The sequence below is a fragment of the Alosa alosa genome, chromosome 7, assembly GCF_017589495.1.
Source record: "Alosa alosa isolate M-15738 ecotype Scorff River chromosome 7, AALO_Geno_1.1, whole genome shotgun sequence".
In the NCBI taxonomy this organism is placed as follows: Eukaryota; Metazoa; Chordata; class Actinopteri; order Clupeiformes; family Clupeidae; genus Alosa; species Alosa alosa.
In genome coordinates this window covers 12,862,192-12,885,904 of record NC_063195.1, presented here as the reverse complement: position 1 = coordinate 12,885,904, position 23,713 = coordinate 12,862,192, and the positions used below count along the sequence as shown (strand labels likewise).

Genomic DNA, 23,713 nt, shown 5'->3' with positions numbered 1-23,713 from the left:
GATATGGGCAACAAGAGCTTGAAAGTGATTGAAAAACTATGCTGACAATGTAGGCTAGTAACAAAACAATTCTAACCTCAATGTTTTGTGCTCAAGAAGGGAGATTGTCAATGCTGTAATGCTAGAAAGATATCTAGCACTATATCAAAGGGGTAGTCAAGTCAAGTTTATTTATATACCGCATTTTATACACAGAAGTCATTCAATATGCTTTGCATAAACAAAAAGAAAAAAATATTAGCAATTAAAAGTATAGAAAGGCTATAGTCAAAGAATAGTTTAAAAACTAAAGATCATAATAAAAAAGAACCTAAAACACACAACATAATAGTAAAAGGGCAATAGTTCTAAACATGTTAAAACAGTAATAATTAAAAAACATGATTAAAATACACAAATGATTTGCTATACAAGATAGAACCGCCACTGATTGTGCTTCCCCACCTGCTACATCTGCGTCTGTCTAATTCCATGTCCACCTGACTGACCCCCTCTCATTAATTTAATTTCCCATCTTTGCTTTGCCTTACATTTAGAGCTGAGACTTGTACGCGTCTGCATTTAAATGCTTTATTTTCTGTATCTGTATAATCCCACGTCCACCTGTGCTGTTGCCCACCGGACTGCCCACCTCTCACCCGTCTCACAGTTCCCTGCCGGTCAGCAACCTGATCCGCATCCTGCGCCTGAACGATCCCGACCGCAACCAAACCGGCCAACCAGACGACTAGACCTGAGGAAAGAGGACCTGATTAGGATCTCTTCCCAGAGGTGTTCCCCCTCTTTAGGTCCTTTTGGTTAGTTTGTTTGTTTTATGTTTTACATGTTTTATTTAAGGAAATATGATGCACCTAGACCTCTTAAGCAAGGTGTGGTTAAAATTGTTGTTTTAATTAACATTTCAGAGTTAATTGTGTATGTTTCTTGTGTATGTTTCAAAATAATTGTTTAAAAGAAGATGGAAAAACATTTTAAATGTTTTTATATGAGCTAATAGCTCACCTCGAGTTCCTGAACTTTTTGTTTTTGGTCAACTTCACCTGTCAAGGAGCTGCACATGTTTCAATTTTGATTACAATTTTCAAGTGACCTGATGATGGTATGTAAGATACCTGTTTGCCTGTAAGTCCGATACAAGCACCTGCATGTAAATGTTCCATGTGTATCTCTGGTGTAATGTAATAACACCATTTTGTCTACGTTTCTTTCTGTTTTTTTTTTACTTCCGTCAGTTGCTGTGCTCATTCTTTGCTCAACATGTTTGGCAGTGACCAACTCAATATTATTAAATTGAGGGTCTTATAACTTTGTGATGAGAGTGAACAAAGTATAATCAACTCTATTCTGTGTGTTTGGTGAAAAACATTAATTCATACTTTCGTTGCACAATTTATAGGGTTCCCACAGGTCATGGAGTTTTTGGAATATCATGGAACTTTAATAAAGTCTAATCCAAACACGGAAAGTCAGGGAATTTTATAATTTTGGTGGGCAAAATCAGGGAGTTTTGTTGTAACAGTTTGATATTTGCTACATGGGAGCATTTTAAAGTCCCCCGTCTTAGTGTACCGAAGATCACAAAACCGACTCAAAGTCAGATTACAAAAGTGTATAGGGCAAAACATCTGCATTTCTTTGTCACTGCTAGAGTTTTAGAACTTAGTGATGAGAGTGATGAAAATAAGCAACATTTAATTAATAAAATACTTTCAATAGTTGCAAAATTTATGTTATCAATGCCTTTTATTACCAACCGTCATGTATGTCCAACCTCTTGCGTGTATGTGTCACTTAATATTCATTTCTATACAAACCAAGACTGCGGAATCCTAAAGAAACGCAAGCATACCCACACCATAAGTTTATCTAAATTAGCTATGTACCAAAAATTACATTTTACCATGACTCGAAGAGCTGTAAATAGTGTTGTAAGGCTGCGTGTACAAATCCGCTTGGAACTCCAATTGAATTTTGATTTACCGACGACAATTCGCGGGCTAACCATTCATGTGCCTGAGAAAGGTTGGGAATAAGCACCCATCAGCCCAGCACTGAACTCGAAGCGTGGTAAACAAAATTGGATATTTCAGGCAGTAAATGCCCTGGTAAGAACTAAACTAGATTTTGTTCAAATCTACACACCTATGGCTACTGAAAAATGTAAGGTTAACTTAGCAAATGTTATTTTGAAGTATTAAAAAACATCATTGTTTTAAGAATTTTCGAACGGAATGGTTGGTAATTAGCACGTTTACGATATCTTAATAATTATAAGACTTTAAGGTGTCTTTTTTTTTTTTTTTTGCCAGCTCACTTCCAGCAGGAACCTCTTCCAAGGAGGTTTGTTATCCAAGTACTAACTAAGCCTGCTTAGCTTCAGTAATTCAGCAAAGTCAGGGTATCTGCTGGTCTGGCTGCTGGCTAAAAACAAAAGGTGAAAGGCATATATGATTCTAACTGTATCACTGAATTGCATTATGCACACTCAATTCTCACCAAACATGATTAATTCATAGATTTCACATGTAAAATACATTTTATACAACCCCGCCCCCATCTTGCCTGTTCATAATTCTGAGAAATTCTTGAATTGTGTGCGTGTGTGTGTGTGTGTGTGTGTGTGTGTGCGTGCATGTGCTTGTGTGTGTGCCTGTGTGTGTGCATGTGCATGCATGCGTACATACAGTATGTCTACTGTGTGTCTACTGTGTGTGTGTGTGTGTGTCATACGTATGATTACTGTGAATGTATGTGTGTGTGTGTGTGAATGTCTGTTTATGCACATGTGTGCATATGGAATGGGTTAGCATGACCCCTGGAGGCAAACATACGCAAAAAATTGGTCATCCTAGGCCCTACGGTTCTCAAGATATTCACAGAAAACTGTTGGTGTACGGTCACTAAATGTACACATAAATCAATGTATTGTATGCCCCCCCATGAACGAAAATCTACGAAACTTGGCATGCATTCAGAGGGTGCCATAATGATCCTACACTTTCAATTTTGTGCAGTTTTGACCATGTAAGCCAGAGATATTGTGATTACAACACCTAATGTTTTGCTTTTTAATTTTTAACTAGGTGGAGCTATACATGAATTGAGTGGTAATGGGATGGGTTGACATGGCCCCTTAAGACCAACATACAAAAAAAAGGTGGTCCTCCTAGGCCCTACGGTTCTCGAGATATTCACAGAAAACTCCGCCCTACCCTCCTTTCGGGGGTCCAGTCCAGCGGGGGGGCTACAGATCAAAACGAAACACAATGGTTCCATGCTATCCTTATGGGGCTACATGCCCCAGGGGCGGAGCTTGAGGGGGTGCGGCACGCCCCCGGCCCGGGACCCGCAGGGGCCGGTGCGAGGGCGCCCCTCCCCCACCTCCGGGTAAGGTGGGACGGGCCTCTCCCACGGCACAAGGTCGGAGTAGCTAAGATCATGCAAACGGTTTCTTTTCAATCATTTTCATCAGAGTGGGACGTATTAGGCTTATAGGTTGTCCCAATCAGGACGAGTTAAAACTCACGGTTGCTGAAAAGTTTTGAAATTTACTCTCATATTGAACTTTACGACGTGCAAATTTACAAAATTGGATCAACGATATTGTCTCCTACAGGCGTCAATGACAGAACACTTACACTTACATGATTTTGGTTTCGATTTTCTAATTGGAGTAAGTTTTTGTGACAACACGTCATGATACATTTGATGTTTGATCGTTGTTTTATATGAAGCATCTTTTACGTAGCCTAATGAATGCGCTCAAAGTGAAAGTAGCCTAACCTAGGCCTATGCGCTCTGTGTGAGCTGTCTGTGCACGTCCGCAATTGATTACGTTCCTCAAATGGAGAACACATCAATCCCATGGTATTTTTGCCCTAAAATGCATCAAACATGCAAGTTCAAAATCCCGCCGGTAGCCATGTTACATCTCCGTTTCATATTTGCCCATAGGCTAGCCTACAATAAATGAATTGAACGAACTCAACTGACAACAGGTATATCTACTGATTCGGTCATTGAGACTACAGACTACAGAATACAGTACAACAAACTTTCTGTCTTTCTGAAGTTTATTTTTGTATTCCGGGGTACAGTAGCCTAATTGCCCATGTCTTGACAATAGTTTTTCTTACCGGCTTGCTGTTTAAACTGACTGCGCCGCTCTGAACTTTCCTGCCAGGTTTATGACGTACTGTAAACCGCTACATCTCGGCTCTAGCATTGCCTAAACTCATTGTGTGGGAAATCAGATTATCTGTCAATATTGGGCTTTGAAAGTAAGGGATATTTGCTCAGTAATAGTAGGCTACATTTTGTAACATAGAGAAACCGAGGGGAAGTTAAATTAGAAATTAGAATCGTTGGAAATTGAAAACACATACAAAAAAAGATTCAGGGTTTTTAAAAAGAGATTCGGGGCTTGAGCCCCCGAAGCCACCCCCTCGCTCCGCCAATGCAACCACCCAGCAGTAACTTCTGCATTCAGTGAGATTTGCACCGCCTAATTTTATTTTTGACTCTTCCCGTCACCGTTGCAACCTCTGAGCGCTCATTCTCCAAGTTAAAGATCATTAAAAACCACTTGAGGAGCACAGTGGGACAGGAGAGACTGAGTGGACTTGCCATGTTGTCCATAGAGAATGAGAGAGCAAATAAAATGGACATACACAGAGCCTCGTGGACGAGTCATATGCCCTTCAAATAGTGCTGCGTATTATTGTTGTTTTATTATTAGGCGTCATGTAGCCTAATGTTTTTGTTGTTGTTCTCTTGGTTACACTTCATGAAGGTTCGATGGACTTCAAAATTACATAGTTGCTCTCCGTGGCGCTGACGCTTGTAAGACCCGCTGTTGCGGGCATGTGTAGCCTATGTTGTAAAATTATGTTATGATGAGTTTAATAAAGGGCCCGGTCATGTGCCCCGCCCCCGGCCCGGCTCTGACTTGTTCCGCCACTGACATGCCCACCAAGTTTCGTGCACCCCGGTCTTTCAGTGTCCCGGGAATCCTTGACGGAAAATTGGCCATGCGAAAAAGAGAATGAAAAAAAAAATCTGACTAAACCTATATGACCGCCGCTTCGCTGCACGACGGTCATAATAAAGTATCACAAAAAATGAATAGGAGAATGAAAGTAAGTTGATGATTTCAAACAAGGAATGGTGTAGTTGTTGTGAACTGCAATGGAAGTGTACTAATAGTGTACTCTCATTAATGAAGAGAACATGGATGGAAATTTTAAGTTACATTGTAGAGGACACCACTTTGCCAGTCTCCTTCTCTCTCATTCTCCTGCAGCAGCAACTCCAGAACTGCTGTCGCACCTGGATAGATAGGATGAAAAGGTACAGTAAGTGTGTGTGTCTCTGTTTGTGTCTATGTACACAGGCTACAACAGCCTCTCTCTCCCTCTCTGTCTCTGTGTGTGTGTGTGTGTGTGTGTGTGTGTGTGTGAAAGAAGTGTGTGTGATTATTATATCGGGGCATTGCCATCTCCATGATATGTTATATAATTAACATTGTATGTCACATTCTAATGACAATACAACACTGCTGAGAGTAAAAAGGGGATTAACTAGATGTACCGCAGAGCGGTACAAAATATGACTTGTGGCTTGAATTCGGTGCATATGGGTCGTTAGAAAAACTGTCTGCGGCCCTCATGCACTGAATTCAAGCCACAGTGCACTGTGAAGACAGTAAAGCATGGTGATGCACAATTCATGTTATGTGGATGTTTCTCATATTGTGGTGTTGGACCTATTTATCGAACACCAGAGATCATGGATTAGTTTCAATACATCACAACATTTAAAGAGGTCATGTTGTCTTATGCTAGCCTGGCTAGCGCCACCACTTCTCAATGACACGTGGTCTGGGAACCAAACGTTAATTTTCTCGTATTTGAAAAAAATGCCCAGATCCGTTTATTGGGTGCCACGGATGTCTATCAAATGCGTCTGTGCATAGCTCATCATCGTCTTGCTTTCCCCCCTGTTCTGTGATTGGTTCCCTATCTCAGGCGAAAATTTGCTCCATGGTCTCCAGGCTGCCTTAGCAGCGTGAATCAAATCGCGTGCAAGGCAGCATGGGAACACCCAGGCTAGTCTTATGCTGAAGAGGGAATGCCTTCGAAATGGGCGTTTCAACAAGACAATGACCCAAAACACACCAGTAAGCGAGCAAAGTCTTGGTTCCAGACTATGAAGATTGATGTTATGGAGTGGCAAGCCCGATCCCCAGACCTCAATCCTATGGAAAACTTGTGGGGTGACATGAAAGATGCTGTTTCTGAGGAAAAACCCAGAAATGCAGAGGAATTGTGGAATGTAATTCAATCGTCCTGGGCTGGAATACCTGTTCACAGGTGCCAGTAGTTGGTCGACCCCATGCAACACAGATGTGAAGCAATTCTCAGAAATAATGGTAATGCAACTAGATATTAGTGCAGTGATTAAAAAAAAGCAAAATATTGAGACATTTTTCAGTTTATACAGTAAATGTTTGAGTTTGTAAAGAAAATTGCAAACACTGCTATTTTTTTGAACAGCCTAACATTCCTTTTTCTTCACTTTCTGTAAAGGTATAACACAAACTTGATCAATTTTGGTCATGTTTTGATTTGAAATTGAATGTGCATTGTTCCCAATGCATTGATATTATGTAATTAACAGCTATTCTAAGGATTTTGAGCTTTAGTCAATTTTTTAAAACACACTGCTATTATTCTGCACATAACCATGGCAACCGTGCCATGGGATGCCGTGAGTCAGGACCTCAATTTAACATTCATGAAACATCTGCAGTACAGTGTCCCTGTCACTGCAATAGGACATTGGGATTGATATTTGTTTGGTGGCAAATCAAGGAACCGCTTACTCTTTGTGATAAGTACCATGGGATCTTAAACAACCATGGTGAGTCAGGACTTCAATTTAACATTCATGCAAAGGAAAACATCTCCTGCAGAACAGTGTCCCTGTCACTGCAATAGGACATTGGGATTGATATTTGTTTGGTGGCTTTTGGTCACAGGGAAGAGTGCCACCTACTGGCCACCAACACTACTTCCAGCAGGAACCTACTCTTCCAAGGAGGATTCTTAACCAAGTACTAACCAAAACATGATTAGTTCATAGATTTCACATGTAAAATACAATTTTATACAACCCCACCCCCATCTTGCCTGTTCATAATTCTGAGAAATTCTTAATTGCTTATGTTTGTGTATGTAGATGTGTTTGTATGGGTGCATGTGTGTGGGTGCATGTATGTGTGCGTGTGTGTGCATATGCCTGTGTGTGTGCATGTGCATGCATGCGTACATATGTCTACTGTGTATGTATGTGTCATACGTATGATTACTGTGAATGTATGTGTATCATTTTTACTTTTCCGTTTGTAACTGGGTGGCGCTATACAAGAAATGAGTGCTTGCTTTAATGTTTTTTTATATTTACTACTTTTACTATACTTAGGGGTCCAAGCAGCGAAGCTGAAGAAACTGCTCTACCGTAGTCTATGTAAAATACATAAAACTGCATTGGTGTGAAATGTGCTATAAATAAATAAACAAATAAATAAAAGACCCATGTCTCTATTGAACCTACTTTAAATGATGGGCAAAAACAAAGTTGCTATCAACAAGCAAAGTGTTTTTATAACAATTGCGTGGCATGTTATTGGTATTGTGTTGACTCAACAGAATATACAACATAATGGGTATTGTGCCAACAAATCACGGTCTGGTAGTACACAGAGATAAAAACAGAAACAGATCTATGTGGAGAGATATATGTGAAAAATGTGAGTTTTCCTGTAAGGTCTTCTCCATGGTGTTAAAATAGCAAAATGATTTTGCCTGACTTTGCACTTTGCCCATTTAGTCAAATTTTTAGTCAAACTTAGTCAATTTTTTGTCAAATTAGGGCCTAAAGTCTTACCTCCTCATTGAGAACACAGTGTAGCAGGAAGATGAAGGTTCCCTGTTGGCTGTTGAGTGCAAGGAAGAGCACGTCCACGGCCTGGCTGCTTTCAGTGAAGAATCCCAGTATCCAAGGCAAACCAACGATTAAAGACTGGATCAGGGTTTTAAACACCAACATCCTATAAAGATGGTAAGATATGATTTTGCAACATCATCTTTGCCAGTAGAGTAATGCTAATGTAAAAAATCCAAATAAAACTAACAATGTCTCTGTTTCACAAAGTGATATCTGATGTTGTATCCTAGTTTATATATAAATATGCCATGCCCTAATAAAATCCTCCCTGGACTTTCAGTGTGTGATGCTGCCTTACCTGATTCGTTTATTGTGTGTGGGGCCATGTTGCATCCGTGACAGGGTAGTGTGAAGGAGGATGGTGATGATGAAGAAGAGGACAGTGTTTGTCTAGTTTGGTTAACAAGTGACACAAGCATGCAGACATTCATTAATTAGGTTTTAATCTCGTCACACGTTAGCTCTTGACATCCCCGGCACCGACAGCATTACAATACCCAGGCCCCTTCCACCCCCTGTACTGTACATCAATTCTATGCAACATGTCATAAAGCTCTATAGTAATACATCAGTAGTAGTACATCATCTGAAAGCTGAGACTTTGATACATGTAAAACTTTCTATGAAAATTTTGTGTCTCTATACTTTTAGTCTGGGTTACACAAGGATGGCAATATCCCAACCCGTCATAAATGTTGGTAAGAACTCATAGTAATGGAATATTCATGTTGTTTCATTCATAATACGTTTGTATAATTCAGCTCATACAAAAGCAAAGAATTAGAAACAAACAGTTTGCAAACTTATTTTTCAGTGATTAGCATGTGCTGGAAGCTGTTTGCCTTGACAAAAGTTATGTTGACGCACACCGGCATGTTCATGAGAACTGTTAATTAGAGCCCACCCATGTGTCTAAGCAACCAATGGTTCTCGAGATATAAGCAATCACTGGGAATTGGGCAAACAAGCTGTCAATCAGACAACCCAGCTTTGATTGACAATAACTCGAGTTTAGAGCATGCCTCGACAATGAGAATCAGATATTCTTGTAGCTGAGGAGTAGACACTTACAGGGCTGGACTGGCCACTTCCCTGTGGGCTGGCATACCTTTTGGGCCGTTCAAATTAAATTAGTATTTGTTATCGTTTTTTTAAATAAATCAAAATCGGCCCATTAGTACAATTTCTATACTGACACTAGACAGGCTCTAGACTGGCAACTCTTATCACACCCCACCCATCCCACATTGGTTCAGCCAAAAGTCAGTGAGCGTGTCAAAATTGATAAATGAAGTGCATGCAGAAGTTGGGGCAGGTAAAGACGGGATGTTAATTGTGCAGAAATGTGCTCTAGCCTACCCGACATTCAGGTAGCCTATGTCAGCAACAGTTTGAACTTTAGTGACGAGAAGTAAGCAAACGTAGGCTATTACATGGCAGAGGGACAAGTGATCAGAAGGAGAATGTAGGCCTATAGCGCGGCAAACGTAGCTTCATAATTAACGGGTTCACAGAGTCATGCTGCTGATGATGATGACAATTGATGTGGCCACTCAATCAGTCAAATGGCACAGCATACTGTGCCTAAAAGTTTTCTGAACATGACACTGAGTTAAACGCATAGATATTCCCGCACAAATAAATGTGTTAAAAAATCATATTTTACTCTAAAATGATCTTCTTTAAATCACAGCTTCACAAGACCTGGTTCCAGGACTCAATTGTGTTTAAAGGCCACTTCAGGTGACCTAGAGGGCCCAAATGTGGGCAGTTCCAGGGATGTATGTTACTGGCTGAAAGAAAAAACAACATCTGCCTCTGTTACTCTTTGCTAGTACATAACACAGTCACTCTGACTATCCGAGAATTCTATGGGGTCAAGCATTTGATGGACCAAAGTATGTGGGAACAGTGCCCTCATAAGTAAATGATGTGCAAAAAAACTTAAAATATAGCTGCCTTCGCAGCAATGAGGGGGCCAAGCTCTTTGCAGATACTTTAGCCGCCGAGATGGCAGATAAATTTGACATTGCCGAGGTCTCAATTGCTTCGCCTGCCAATTGCCTAAAGGTCTCTACTGCACCACTTGCCCATTGCCCAGGGTCTCTGAACTGCACTGCACTTCCTGTTCCTCTAGCGCCTCCCTAGTGGTCAAACATTACTATATGTACTGTGCGTCCTCAGGATATCGTCCCGAGTCTACGTACCAAGTTTGGTGTCGATACGAGAATGTGTGGCTAATTATAGCGCCCCTTGTGGTAAACGGTGACTACATTTATTGTGCGTCCTCAGGATGTGGTCCTGAGTCTACGTACTAAGTTTGGTGTCGATACGAGAACGTGTTGCCAATTATAGCGCCCCTTGTGGTCAACGGTGACTAAATTTATTGTTCGTCCTCAGGATGTGGTCCCGAGTCTACGTACCATGTTTAGTGTCGATACGAGAAAGTGTTGTTAATTAAAGCGCCCCTTGTGGTCAACGGTGACTAAATTTATTGTGCGTCCTCAGGATGTGGTCCTGAGTCTACGTACCAAGTTTGGTGTCGATACGAGAAAGTGTGGCTAACTATATAGCGCCCCTTGTGGTCAACGGTGACTAAATGTATTGTGCGTCCTTAGGATGTGGTCCCGAGTCCATGAACCAAGTTAGCTTCCGATATCTGAAAGCCTTGCCAAGATATTAGCTAATTTCCTGTAACTTTAGTGCCCCCCTAGTGGTTGAAAGTCGAAAGGTTTTTCGGTGTCCTCAGGATGGTGTCCCAAGTCCATGTACCAAATTTGGTGTCGATACAAGAAAGTGTTGCGAATTATAGCGCCCCTTGTGGTCATCGGTCACTTAATTGATTGTGCGTCCTCAGGATGTGGTCTCAAGTCCATGTACCGAGATTGGTTTCAATACATGAAAGGGTTGCTGAGATATGAGCTCATTTCCTGTTACTCTGATGAAAATTATGAATTTTGACCTGTTGGTGGCACTAGAGGCTTAAACCCAAAGGTGTGGAAATTGGTGTGCGTGGTCATCGTCATGCCCTGACGCCTCAAGATTTGTGAAAGGGTTGCTGACGCTTTCAAGATTTGTGAAAGGGTTGCTGACATGCGAGTTCACTTCCTGTTTCTCTAGCGCCGCACTAGTGGTCAGAAATCTGACCAGTAACTTTTGTTGGGCTTTGTCTAAAAATCATATGTGCCAACTGACCTGTCGCTAAGCGCCACCCTTAGAACGCTGATGAGCCAATGACAGTCCAGCCTCAATGGGACTCGGACATCAGCTCGGACAACTCCATAGGAAACAACAGGGAGCAGGCATAAAATGACAAGTTAATGGTTATTTATGGAGTTTATTAACTCAAAAAAAACCCGACGGATAACCATGGTCAAACGTTTTGCATGGGGGACGTGTAATTCTGATAGCTGGTACCCCGAGAGGCTAGAAAACGGGGTATATTTTCATCAGCAGTAGCCTACAGGACGTCTCTCGCGTTTGCAACAGCTCAACGTAATGTAGGCTACTAAGCCAACAACGTGGGCACAGGTTCCCTGTTAAATCCCAAGATGAAAATGCTCATTAACCAACTATTATATTCTTACTACATCAAATATTAACGTAACCTAACATATCTTAGTATCAATCTTCCACTAGCTAGCTAGCTAGCATTAACGTCAGTGTTTTTTGCCGCGGTGATTTGCACGGCTACTTCATACAACTGCTTGTCACCTTGTATGTATTCTAAAGTTTTGAATACACCCCTCCATAGCATAATTAAGTCCCTTTTGATAGCTTCTGGAGGAAAGTAAATCCTCTTATCGATCAAAACGTCCTCAAAGACTGCTTTCATATACTGTCAGCTGCCATTGTCCACAATGTATTTCTAATCAAGTCTGGTTTGTTTGTCCGAGTTTTCACACGGTAACAATGGGGGGCGGGGCTTAGCGACAGGTCAATTCTTGTCAAGATCGGTTAAAGTTTGTGGTCTCTGAAGGTTTTCTTGCTTTCAAAAATTTGAACTGTTGGTGGCGCTACAGGGTAAAACTTAGTGGCACGTAAGTTGGTGTGCGTGGTCAGGGCCATGCCCTGATGGCATGTACCAAGTTTGGAATTTATAAGTCAAGGCACTGAAGAGATATGAGCTGACTTCCTGTGTGGCAGCTTCGCCGCCATATTTGATTGGCGCTCACCTGCCGATACTTTTGTAATTGAAAAATCTGACTCCTAACTTTTGTGAGGCTTGGTCTGAAGATCATGTGTGTCAAGTTTCGTGAGAAACGGACAAAATTTGAGACCTGTGAAACTTTTGGAAAGTTTGCGCCTTGGCCTGTTGGTGGCGCTACAGCAAGTATGATAAAGTCTTAGAATTTGGTGGGTGGGGCCGTACCTTCTTCCTTAAAGGAATTATCTGGAGTAAAATGCACTTTAGATCAATTTACGGATGATTGGGAGTACATACGTTGAGTTGACATCCAAATCATGTCATTCTGATGTGTTTTAAGAAAGTTTGATGTTACCGTTTTTAGTCAAAACTCGTTAGCGTGGAAGTGAGAAGGGCATATTATTTCGCCACTACAAAACGCTATTTTTATACCTCTTCTACAGTTCCAAAAAACATTACACTTACGTGGTAGTGAGTAGAGGGTCCCTAAAGCCAAACCGAAGTATCCCGAGGTCTTTATGTGGTCGGATAGAGAGTCCAGAATGAATTTCATCAAGCCAGTACCTTTCCGGAAATGTTGTCATCTTTGCTGTCATCTTTAGGGGAAAGTTCACAATTTCTTCGCCGTTTAAAAAAAAAAAAAAAAAATAGTCCAGTCCATACAACTTCATTTCAATTTCAAAAGAAATACTGGTCTATGTTTTTTTTTTTTTTTTTTTAAACGGCGAATAAAATTGTAATTTCAAACACACTTGGCAATCGACTCCTACGGACTTTCCCCTAAAGATGGCAGCAAAGATGACAAATAACTAAAGTAAGATGTTAAATAACTAGATGTACCACAGAGTGGTACAAAATATGACCGCCGCCCAGTCCAGCACATTTTTTCCACAAAAATAAATCACTCTGAAAAGCCTATATGATTCTAACTGTCTCACTAAATTGCATTATCCACACTCAATTCTCACTGGTATCTGCTAGACAACAAGTACCAAAACATGATTAGTTCATAGATTTCACATGTAAAATTCATTTTATACAAGCCCACCTCCATCTTGCCTGTTCATAATTCGCTTCGCAGCGGTCATAATAATAATAATAGGAAAAGCTAGAATCACTATGGGTTGCCACGCAGCTTCGCTGCTTGGCCCCCAAATAGGGCCACAAGGTAAGAATTTAAAGGAACATGCCAACATTTTGGGTAATTAGCTTATTTGCCATCCACTCCAGTGTTAGATTAAGAGGATACATACTCTTCTCTTCTTTGTGCGTGCAATAACCCAGTCTGACACTGTTAGCCTAGCTTAGCATAATTCACTAGAAGTGGGTTACACCAGCTAGCATATGGCTGCCTTTTAGCTGGAGGCTAGCTATAGTTGCCCCACAACCATCCTCTATTTGTCCCCCTAATGCACTGTTTGTTTGTTTTAACTTCCAAACTCACTCCAAGGATGAAGCACACAGGACCAAGAAAACTCCAGGTGAATTCTCTGTTCAACCAGCACCTATAAAGGTAGAACTTAAATTACTGGTATGTTGATACATACAATTTTATGATCCAAAACCCTACATGAACCTAACAGAATTTTGCCATCATCAAATTTAACACAACACTAAAATGGTTAAAATACTAATAATTAAAATAAAATAAATTGGTTACTGATAAATACCTTGCTTATAAAATTCTAGAAAAAAAACACATTAGTGCTAAGGAAGTTTTAGGAGTCTACTTCTCATTCAAAAAATGTATTATAACTAGACTATAAATGAGCTTTATGATCAAAACAGCCAATACCACAGAATATGTTCAAACAAAAAGAAAAATGGGATACACGTTAAGTAATACATATAGGCAAATTAAGGTAGTTTGATGATATCAAGCCACAAATGGGCTAGGAGAGAATTCTAAATGTTGTACACTGTGTGGGAGTAGGGGTATATCTTGACATACTGTATGCTATTTTGCAACTAAGGATGGGTTGCAATTTGCAGATGATATTCTGGTTTCATTTATGTTTCCACAGTGTCCCATGACTCCCAACATTCTTGGAAAGAATTGAAAAAAAAGAGAAAAACTCCTTTGTGGTACTTTCAGGTATGTTGTGTAGGTACTACCCACCCAGGCTAAACTCACCATGTTAATTAAAGATGCAGTCAGCAATTCTGCAGGAATCACACCTGTTTATGTTTTGTCCAAAACTATGTGTATTTCATTTTTAATCAAGGACCAAACAAAATCCACCAGGGATCTAGCTTACCCCTCCCTTCAGTATTCCCAAAGAAACCCCACACAGGGTTTTAATTTTTGTTTGGGGACAGACCGCACCCTACTTTGTTTGTTTTCAGTTTTCAGAGTCTGGGTCGCCTACAGAGACCGTGTCTTTTACAGTGTTCTCATGGAACAGGCAACTAGCTGATCATGATGAAATAACTGTTAAATGTGACAAAACATTAACCTGACTCCGCCAGATGGATGCTTCTTCGCATTTGCTCTGCATGTCCATCTGGGAACTTTAATGTTGGTTATCGATGGGCCAAATCAACCAATCAGATGAACAAAGTGTTCTTCTAGTGCCTTCATTTAGCATTCAATTTAGTTAGAAAACATAACTAATGTTAACGTTTTTAAACTTACCATTTGTATGTGACATTAACCTCATCAACGACAATCCCCACCAAGTTTTCACGGTAGGCCCTACACTTCTGAAGAAAGTATATTCCTCCATTACGGACTGGAATTGGCCGTGAAGGATGTCTGTGTCATTCATTCCTCCCAGCTGCATGGCTGAGACTCATAGCTTCACAGCTTCCCCAGGAATACTTTCTAATTCGGATAAAACTGGCGAGATAGCTACGCTCATCTCATCTGTGGATGCCGTCATGTTGTTCGTTGCGTCACACCTAAACCTGCCTCAAAACCAACACTGATTGGCCGTTCGTTTGGCAAACTGCTAAAACTTTTCTGTACCGCATAGACGCCATACTGATCTGCGAGTGGAAAACTGATGCTCGCAAGATCAGGATGGTCTCACGAGGCTAACAAAACATATAATGGGCTTGAAATTGTGTACAGTCACTGACTGCACCTTTATCTCCACAAATGCACAGAAATATACAGTAGTTTTGGCTTTTTTGTGATGACAAGTCAAGTCTTTTAACTCATACCTAATTAGCTTGCTAATGAAACTTCATTGCTTATTCCATATCCGTCTTTACAATCATTATGCCGGGAAACGTTGCTCACGTGTTACCTCAAAATGTGCAATTCACTGAATGTGACAGAAAGTGTGTTGGAGTTGTGGACTGTATCTTTAATACACGCTTGCATACTGTCACTCCCATAGCCAGGAGGCACTAGGGGGGAGGAGTGTGTTCTGACTAGCCATGGCCTGTCCATTTTGAGCTGTAACTACGTGTTATTATCTCTGGAAAGAAATTTGATAGAATTATCCTTAATTATCACCTGTCACTCCCATAGCCATCCGGCATAATTCCAGCTGAAACAGCAACAACAGCCGAGGGACCTCCATAACCAATCAGGCACTGGTATCCCCAGTGAGGTCCCAGCCCCTGTGGGGATCTGATGTCTTTGAGCCTGAGGACAGTGTGGAAAAGCCATATAGTCTCCAGGAGCATCCACGTGAAACTGCTCAGGAAGAGGTAGTGAAGAACTCCTGAGAGCACCTTGCAAACAATCTGCACACAGCATAGACAGGAAATAAATATTAAGTTACATGTCATGATTCAGCGGGTGGTTTTGCATGTATAGCACATGTGTAATTGCCATAGCTATGCATATTAATCCTGTGTTTTTTGTCGATGTCTCCTCATGGCAAAATGTAGAGGCTAAATAGCACAGGTCCCAGAATGGCACCTTGTGGTACTCCGCATGTGATATTACTGTTAGCTGAGGAGTGATCTGCCAGACAGATACAGTATATCCTAAACAAAGTCAGCACTGAACCAGGAGAGCCAACTCAATACTGTAACCTGTTAATCAGGATGCCATGGTCCACTGCATCAAATGCAACATATGTGTCTAAAAGTACTAAAATATAAAATGTAGTGGCATCCATGATCATCCTTAGATCACTGATCACCTTAACCAGCACTGTTTCTGTGCTCCATGGTGGTAGCACAACCCAGAATGGAACTTCAAATTTAAAATATAGGTGGTCAGCTAGCCGTTTAGACAGAGTGACATCATTGACTATGAATTACTTGTTATGAAATAACGGTGTGTTTTTTTGTGTCTGTCTGTGCTGCAGATGATTTTGGTATAAGGATATGATTGTCATCCAATTAGCTGAAGGAAAACTGGCATCTCTCGCAAAATGTTGGCATAATGTGTAAATGTTGAAAATGAAATGCCGTTTTTAAATGCAATCACCTTGTGAGGGTGGATGAAGTGGATGAACTCCTGGACGAGCAGGAAGAGGAGGTGAGCGAGCAGCAGACTGATGCAGAGGTTCAGACGAGTCGTGTTGTTCACTTGGGGTTTCCATCGACAGAGGGCAAAGGCCATCACGGCCAGGGTCAAGAACCCCAACCCAATAGAAACAACGATCGTATTCAGTAACGCCATCATCTGTTTTGTCTAAGAGATGAGGTAAAATGTTGTAGAGCATTACTCAATAACATTGTGTAATCTCCACTTTGACATGTTCTGTGTACTGTATACTATTAAAAAAATGTGTTTCTGTATACAGTGAACTGGGAAAACCCTTTTGTATTTGCTTACCTCCGCCTTCGCCTCCGGAGGTCGCTGCACCTGCATGATCAGAGCGAAGGTGGAGAAATGCACACAGGTGCAGACGGTGTGGGTGGCGTTGGTCTGGGTGACATCACAGCCGTCTACCGCCCAGGCGCTGCCATTCCAGTACACACAGGAGAGCACACCCTGAGGGTCCAGACTCTACCCACCCCCAAAACACAAAACAAATAAAACAAACATTACAAAGACATCAGATAAAGCAATATAAAGCATCTTCAAACAGGGAAGAAAATGTTGCCATCCCAGTAACATGAATAGAGCTCAACAGAAGCCAGTAAGGCCGAGCTCTGTGTGTTTGTGTGTTTGAGACTGCCTCAAAAAGATTACACTAATGTTGATATGTATTAAGTTAACAAAGACCAGTAACACCAAGAAGCACACAATTTAACAGTTGCTGGATTTGGACTAGGACTAGACTATGATTTCTAACACTAACAGCCAGCAGATTTCACTGTTGCTATGGTTTCCACATCACAAAATCAGGAAGATGTTATGCGGTTTGTCAGCTTAAAAACTGTTTTGCTACATACAGCAAACATCTCCTCACCATATGCTAACTGCCTGTCCCCTGAATACACCGTAAAACATGCGGTCTCTGTGTACAGCCCAGGCAACAAAAACAGCCTAATCCAACCTGGGCCATGAAATGTAACAAACTGTTCCAGCCAATCTTCGAGGAGGTGTGTTCAGGAGAGTTTTAGTTGCACAGGAGGAAGGGGGAGGGAGGGGCGAGCTTGTTTTGTTTGAACGTAAACAGAAGTGTTGTTACCTACATCACTTACAGTACCCTTCATTTTTTGTTGTATATCAATATATAATGTATATCATATATAATGTGCGCTAGCTTCAGTAAAATGAGCATGCAATTTAGTAAAATTAGCGCATCATGTAGTAAAATGAACCCATGATTTAGTATAATGAGCACATGATAACAAACACACAATTTACTAAATGTACACAGTCTAAAAAAGTCAAGGTACATTTAGTAAAATGAGCACGTCATTTAGTGAAACGAAAAAAACATCACTGCCTAGCTTTGCCCATCACTATTGACTGATGTATATGAAGGTGATGCTGACTGAGACTGACCTGGATGTGTTTCATTGTGATGTTGGCTGGATTTGGCAGGACTTTGTGTGGGGTTTTTGGTAGGGAGGCACTCAGAACTGCCGACATCATGGTCTTCTTTGTATCATTGACAGTGTAGAAGAGGTCTGCTGTCAGAACTGAACTCAAGTTCTTGAAGTTTGTGAAGGCCACAGCGGCAGATCCTAACAGAGAAACACAGCTAGATGTGTGATTTAACATGAACAGAACTTTTGCAATATATGTATTTACAATAATGTGTTTACAATATAAATCAACAAAGCTGGTGCACTCTTCATTATATGGAAAGATCACATCTTTCACATCTGTACATGAAATGCAGTACAAATAAGGTATCAAAAGGAGAATTCTGTTTGAACCTGCCGCTATTGCAGTACAAATAAGGTATCAAAAAGAGTCAACGTGGTTTATTTCCGGTGGAGCAAGATGTGTTTGAACCTGCCGCTATTGTTAATGGGCAATTCCACGGAAAATGGACTTTTTGTCACATCCATAACGCCAGTGAAATGCCTTGACATTTGTAAGATGTGAATGTTACTATTCATTTTTTGTGCATTTTTTCTCATTTACATTCTTCAGCCAAAAATAGCAAATGCTCAAATTTCATGTAATCATTCACATTATACCATACCATCACATTTTATTGGCGTTATGGATGTTACAAAAAAATGTAATTTTCCATGGAATTGCCCTAATATACAAATACAAATAAGGTATCAAAAGGAGAATTCTGCCAGTTTTCAGTTCTCAACACACCAACGTCAACGTGGTTTATTTCCGGTGGAGCCAGATGTGTTTGAACCTGCCGCTATTGTTAATATAATTTGTGTCTACACCGACCCAGTTAGGTGTTGCACCAGGGAATCGTCACGATAAAGAAGGAAGGTGGTAAAATTGTTATTATTGGGCAAACAAGATATTCAGTGTCAAAGTGAATATGTAAGGAGCAGAAGATGTCGTTACAACACAGTTAACGCTCCACCGGAAATACATGAAAAGCCTTTCGTGCACCTAGTCTATAGGTGTCGCCACCAACGTCATAAATTTGATCTTTTAAACGCGAATTTCGGAATGTGTGCCATCTTAGAGGAGTATTGAATGTTATTGCTGACTGTGCACCATACTGTATGGTATTTATGTCATTATGTCAAAATGGTTATTTCTCCACTTTCTGTTGCTATTTCTGTATTATTTTTGAATGTTCTAACCTAAACAACACAAATCCACATTAAATATAGATTGAGATGAAAAGTCATGAATATACCATTGTTGTTCCTTGCAATACCAACAAGGTCTAAATCCAAAGAGTTATTCTTATTTTCAACATTGGCACTCATATTGCTCTTATAGTCCTTTCCGATGGTAAAGGTTTGTACTTCTGAAAGATAAAAAAGATCATGTCTATTTACAACAAGTTTGTTATTAATATTAATCTGAAGTGTGTTTCCAGATTCCAATAATGACGAAAGTTTTTACTTAATGATAAAACATAGAGTGTAAATTGGAAAGATGAAACATAGAGAGAAAGAAAGAGAGATGTATTAGAATAGAAATAACGAGAGGAAGTAAGAGAGAGAGAGAGACAGAGGGTAAGACTGCACACCCATAGTTTTGGTCATCAGGGTTTTGCTGGCATTTGTGGTCGTGGGCTCCACCAGGGCCCCCACCAGCTTTTCGGTGGACTGCAGCATGGCATCACCCAAGACCACCAGCTTCTTTCCACTGGTATCCTGTTGCACCTCAGTAAGGGCATCTTGTAATCTCTCCAGTAAGGACGACACAACCTGCAGGTAAGTGACAGCAAACACACACAGGATACAGGTTGGCAAAGCTTTTGTTTGACCTAAATATTTATTAATAAGCAAGTCAACCAACAAATAGTCCTATCCATGCAGAAATGACTGAGCAGGGCTTCATCATAGCACACTGTGCCTGTTAAAGTCCCAAATATGTGATGCAACAACACATACTCACGTATGGCTCTAAAACAACATCATCCGTCAAATTCTTGACAACACTGTTCAGATTGTTAAATTGAGCCTCAGGCGACGTTCCCTATGAGGAAAAAATATACATGAAGGTGATTTTTTTTGTTGTTGTTCATTTTTAAAACTTTACTTATGAGAAGTGCATTTTGATTGGTATATAATATAAACAATTTTTCATATTTGGTTTCATTGATATCTGGGGACCACAGACCTCTCTTGTTGGGTGCACGATTTAAACTAATCTTCTACTTTTAAATATATGTTGGTTCCATTGTACACTACAAAAGCGGTAGGAGTACATACAGTACACACTGAAATATACAGGAAACACATTTGTGATGTAGTGCAAGCCAGACACAATCTTGGTTTAAAATCTGAAGCCAGTGAATCTGACCAATATTTTAGTGTCAGCCATGTTATGAGAGAAAGATAGATAAAGATGTACCTCACTGCTGTGAAGATCTGAACATGAGATGGAAACATTCAGATGGTCATGAAGACAGGAGTTGAGATCCAAGAGGGAAAAAGAAAGATGAGATTCTACCAGTTCTTATACAGATCAATAAATCAATCAATCCAGTCTAAGTTTATCTATGAATGTTGCAACTGTTATGCTTTGATCAAAAATATGGGCAATTTGTAAATAGAGAGGTTGCTTCTAAAATGCTATAAACTCTTAAGGCCAGAATGTGTTTGTGTGTGCATATTTCACTTCCTAACGTGCACATTACTACTAAATGACCAATGTGTATCTAATCAAACACTTATTGCAATGTTACCTTTGCAAACCAATGTTTTGCCTGCAGTGATACTGGGTATGGTACCGTTTTGGCATTCACAGTAAAATCCCTCTTCGGTGCGGACACATATGGATGACACAGGACATACCTGAGCTAATGTGCCACACGCTTCAACCTGTGACACTGCAGTCAGACACACACACACACACACACACATTTCAGTGTTCAGTTTCAACACTAGTTTAGGGAACACATTGCAGGTCTTTTTTTCAATTGTTTAAAGGTGCTATAAGCGATGTAACACAGTTTCTAAGCTAATTTTTTTTTCTAAAACATCACTTCACCATCTGCTAGCTGCATGTGCCCCGAATACACTGTACAAAAATGCAGTCTCTGTGGACAGCCTAGGCTCCAAAAACGGCCACAAAACAACTTAGACAAAACTTGCCAATAAAATCATAACAAATTGTTCCAGCATCTCACCAACGACATGCGCGTTTGGGAGAGTTTCAATTGCCCGGGAGGGAGGGGGAGGGAGTAGCAAGTTAGCTCTATGTTTTGTTTGAACGTCAACAGAAGTGACGTTACCCTGCATCGCTTATAGCACCTTTAAGCACAATATCGAAAAATGGGCCTGTTTTTTCGAAACACTACACACAATCAACACAACACAACACCCAAGCAGAATCCCTCAAATAATTTGCTTAATTAAACACTTCAGTCAAAACTATACACTAATTTTTAATTTTGCTGTCATATCACAAACACGTCCGTTAATGATCTGATTATGGTTGAATCAGTTACACACAAATGTACTGAAGGCAAAATACATTTGACAAAAAACAACACAAAAAATGTTTTCTCAGGATATAACTTAGGATATACACTTGATTCTGTTTTCAGAGATATTGTTCAAATAGGATAAGAGGATTTAGAGTACAACAATATACTGACCAAACACAATACAGAAGGCCAAACCTTTCTCTCCGTAAAATACACTCAAAATCTATCCATTTCCAAATGCTGCATTTTGCACTGTAAATCAGAGCAGAATATAATTTCTAAATAGAATATGCCGTGAAAAGATTTGTGGAGACAAAAAAGGGTAAAAGGGATTTGCACTGCAGGTCCGTCTGGCCAAGAAGCCATTGACTCCCATTTTCAATGTTCCTAAAACCAGGGCATGTAATTAAAATCTCTACTCCGGCATGGACGTGTATTTTCTTTTGGATTGAGTAAATAGCTGCATTTAAAAACTTTGTTTACAAGATTGCTGCACAATTATTTAGAAAGAGTTTAATGCACCAATTTAAATTGATTTGGAAGTCATGAATCAATTAACCCTTTCCAGACCCACTCCCAATCTCAATTGAGAAGGGTCTGAGGTCATCGGGGCTAGAGGACTGATGGTCGAGTTTACAGTTATGCACCATAGTGGTTTTTCACCCGGTAGTTGCATTTGATCAATTAGTTCATAGGTGTGGTATTTTGGTTGGCCGTGGCTTGGAATTGCAAGGAGGAGACATTATCTGAGATTTCGGTGTCTAAAGGAGAGAAATATTTTTAGTGTTTTGCAAATCAATGTATGTAGTACTTTGTATGTACATTTGTGTAGCCTATATGTAGTGAATCCAAATTGATTGCAGAAAATACATTGCAGAAATGGAAGATTATAACGTTAAGAGGGACTAGAAATCAATTCATGGGTTGTTTTCTACAGCTCAGAGAAATGGACAAGGAAAAAACTGCTAACACACCGTATTGAACATAATAAAAACTTAATATCCTCCTAATAGCGTGTCTTAATATGTGACTATTCCTTGAAAAGTCTGGAATATATTTAATTTTACCTGAATATTTTAATATCCAAATTAAATGTCAAAATGAATGTATGACGAAATGTAAAGTTTGACTGACTGAATTTTGTATACAAAAAGATGAAGACTGTCTAAGGTCACTCTCACTCCCCCTTGCTAAAGTGCAAAACGGTTTAGTCCGCCTGCACAACGATTCATAAGGTTTCGTATTTTTTTTTTTTTTACAGTTGAGCATTGCTAGTAGTGGACCGCCACTGGTGTGCTGCTGGTGCATGTGTTTCTCCAAGAAAGCCAAGTCAGGTTAACAAAAAGCAAAGGCAAAAACAGGAAAAAGAGAGAGGAATATGTCCTCAATTGTTAGTGCTAAAAACATACTGAGACAACCCAGAAAATACACTTGTAATCTGAGGTATTTCAAGATCCACCTGCATCTTCATTGCTTTCAGAAAGACTTGGCGCTAGCTTGATTCATGCCCTACATGCTGGTCATTGTCCCTTTATTGGTTCAGGACCCGATTTTTTTCTTCTCCTTTTCGGTTTTCATTAGTCTTATTTATTTACTTTTTTGTCAGTAACTGATGGGATGTGAAATGTAGCAAAGTGCAATACTTAACCTAAAACGTAATCAAATAAAATTGAAATTACTGACTTATAAGTTGTGACAAACAGGAAAACACATCTATTTACATCAGCATACACAACAACTAGGGTTGGGTATCGTTTGAATTTGAACGATTCCGATTCCAATTCCGATTTCTTATTTCGATTCCGGTTCCTAGCGATTCTCAATTCCGATTTTTTTAAAGGCAGGGTCAAAAAAAGTTTAGGATATTTTAAATGAGCTAGCTAACCAACGGTCTTTCTCAGGGTATCTGCACATTTTCCAAGTGCAAATTTAAAGACTTTTAAGACCTTTTCAAGACATCTAAATGAAACTTAAGACTATACCACGGCAAAAAGATATATATGACTGTTTATGCAATAGTTTTTTTTCCTACTAATTTTAACCCCCACCCCATTTTGGATGTCTACAGAAGTTACCAAATATATTTTGGCGAAAGAAAAATAATTGTGTGTGAATTACCTTCAAAGATATAAATGGCCAATTTTAGGGTCTGGGCTGCTTGCTTTTG

General features: G+C 40.1%; 1 protein-coding gene across 1 annotated transcript; it reads right to left on the bottom strand.

The window, feature by feature from the left end:
- Positions 1-5,055: 5,055 nt before the first annotated feature.
- LOC125298236 (adhesion G protein-coupled receptor E3-like) lies at positions 5,056-22,196 on the bottom strand. The gene is made up of 14 exons (XM_048248942.1): positions 22,121-22,196; positions 20,803-20,946; positions 20,469-20,485; positions 20,010-20,090; positions 19,639-19,819; positions 19,300-19,413; positions 18,018-18,199; positions 16,896-17,069; positions 16,545-16,751; positions 15,618-15,850; positions 13,599-13,659; positions 8,306-8,397; positions 7,948-8,110; positions 5,056-5,328 (listed from the first exon to the last, which is right to left on the bottom strand). Exons 1-14 carry the CDS (start codon positions 22,194-22,196, stop codon positions 5,248-5,250), a joined length of 1,806 nt encoding a protein of 601 aa, XP_048104899.1. The 3' UTR covers positions 5,056-5,247.
- Between the last annotated feature and the right edge of the window lie 1,517 nt (positions 22,197-23,713).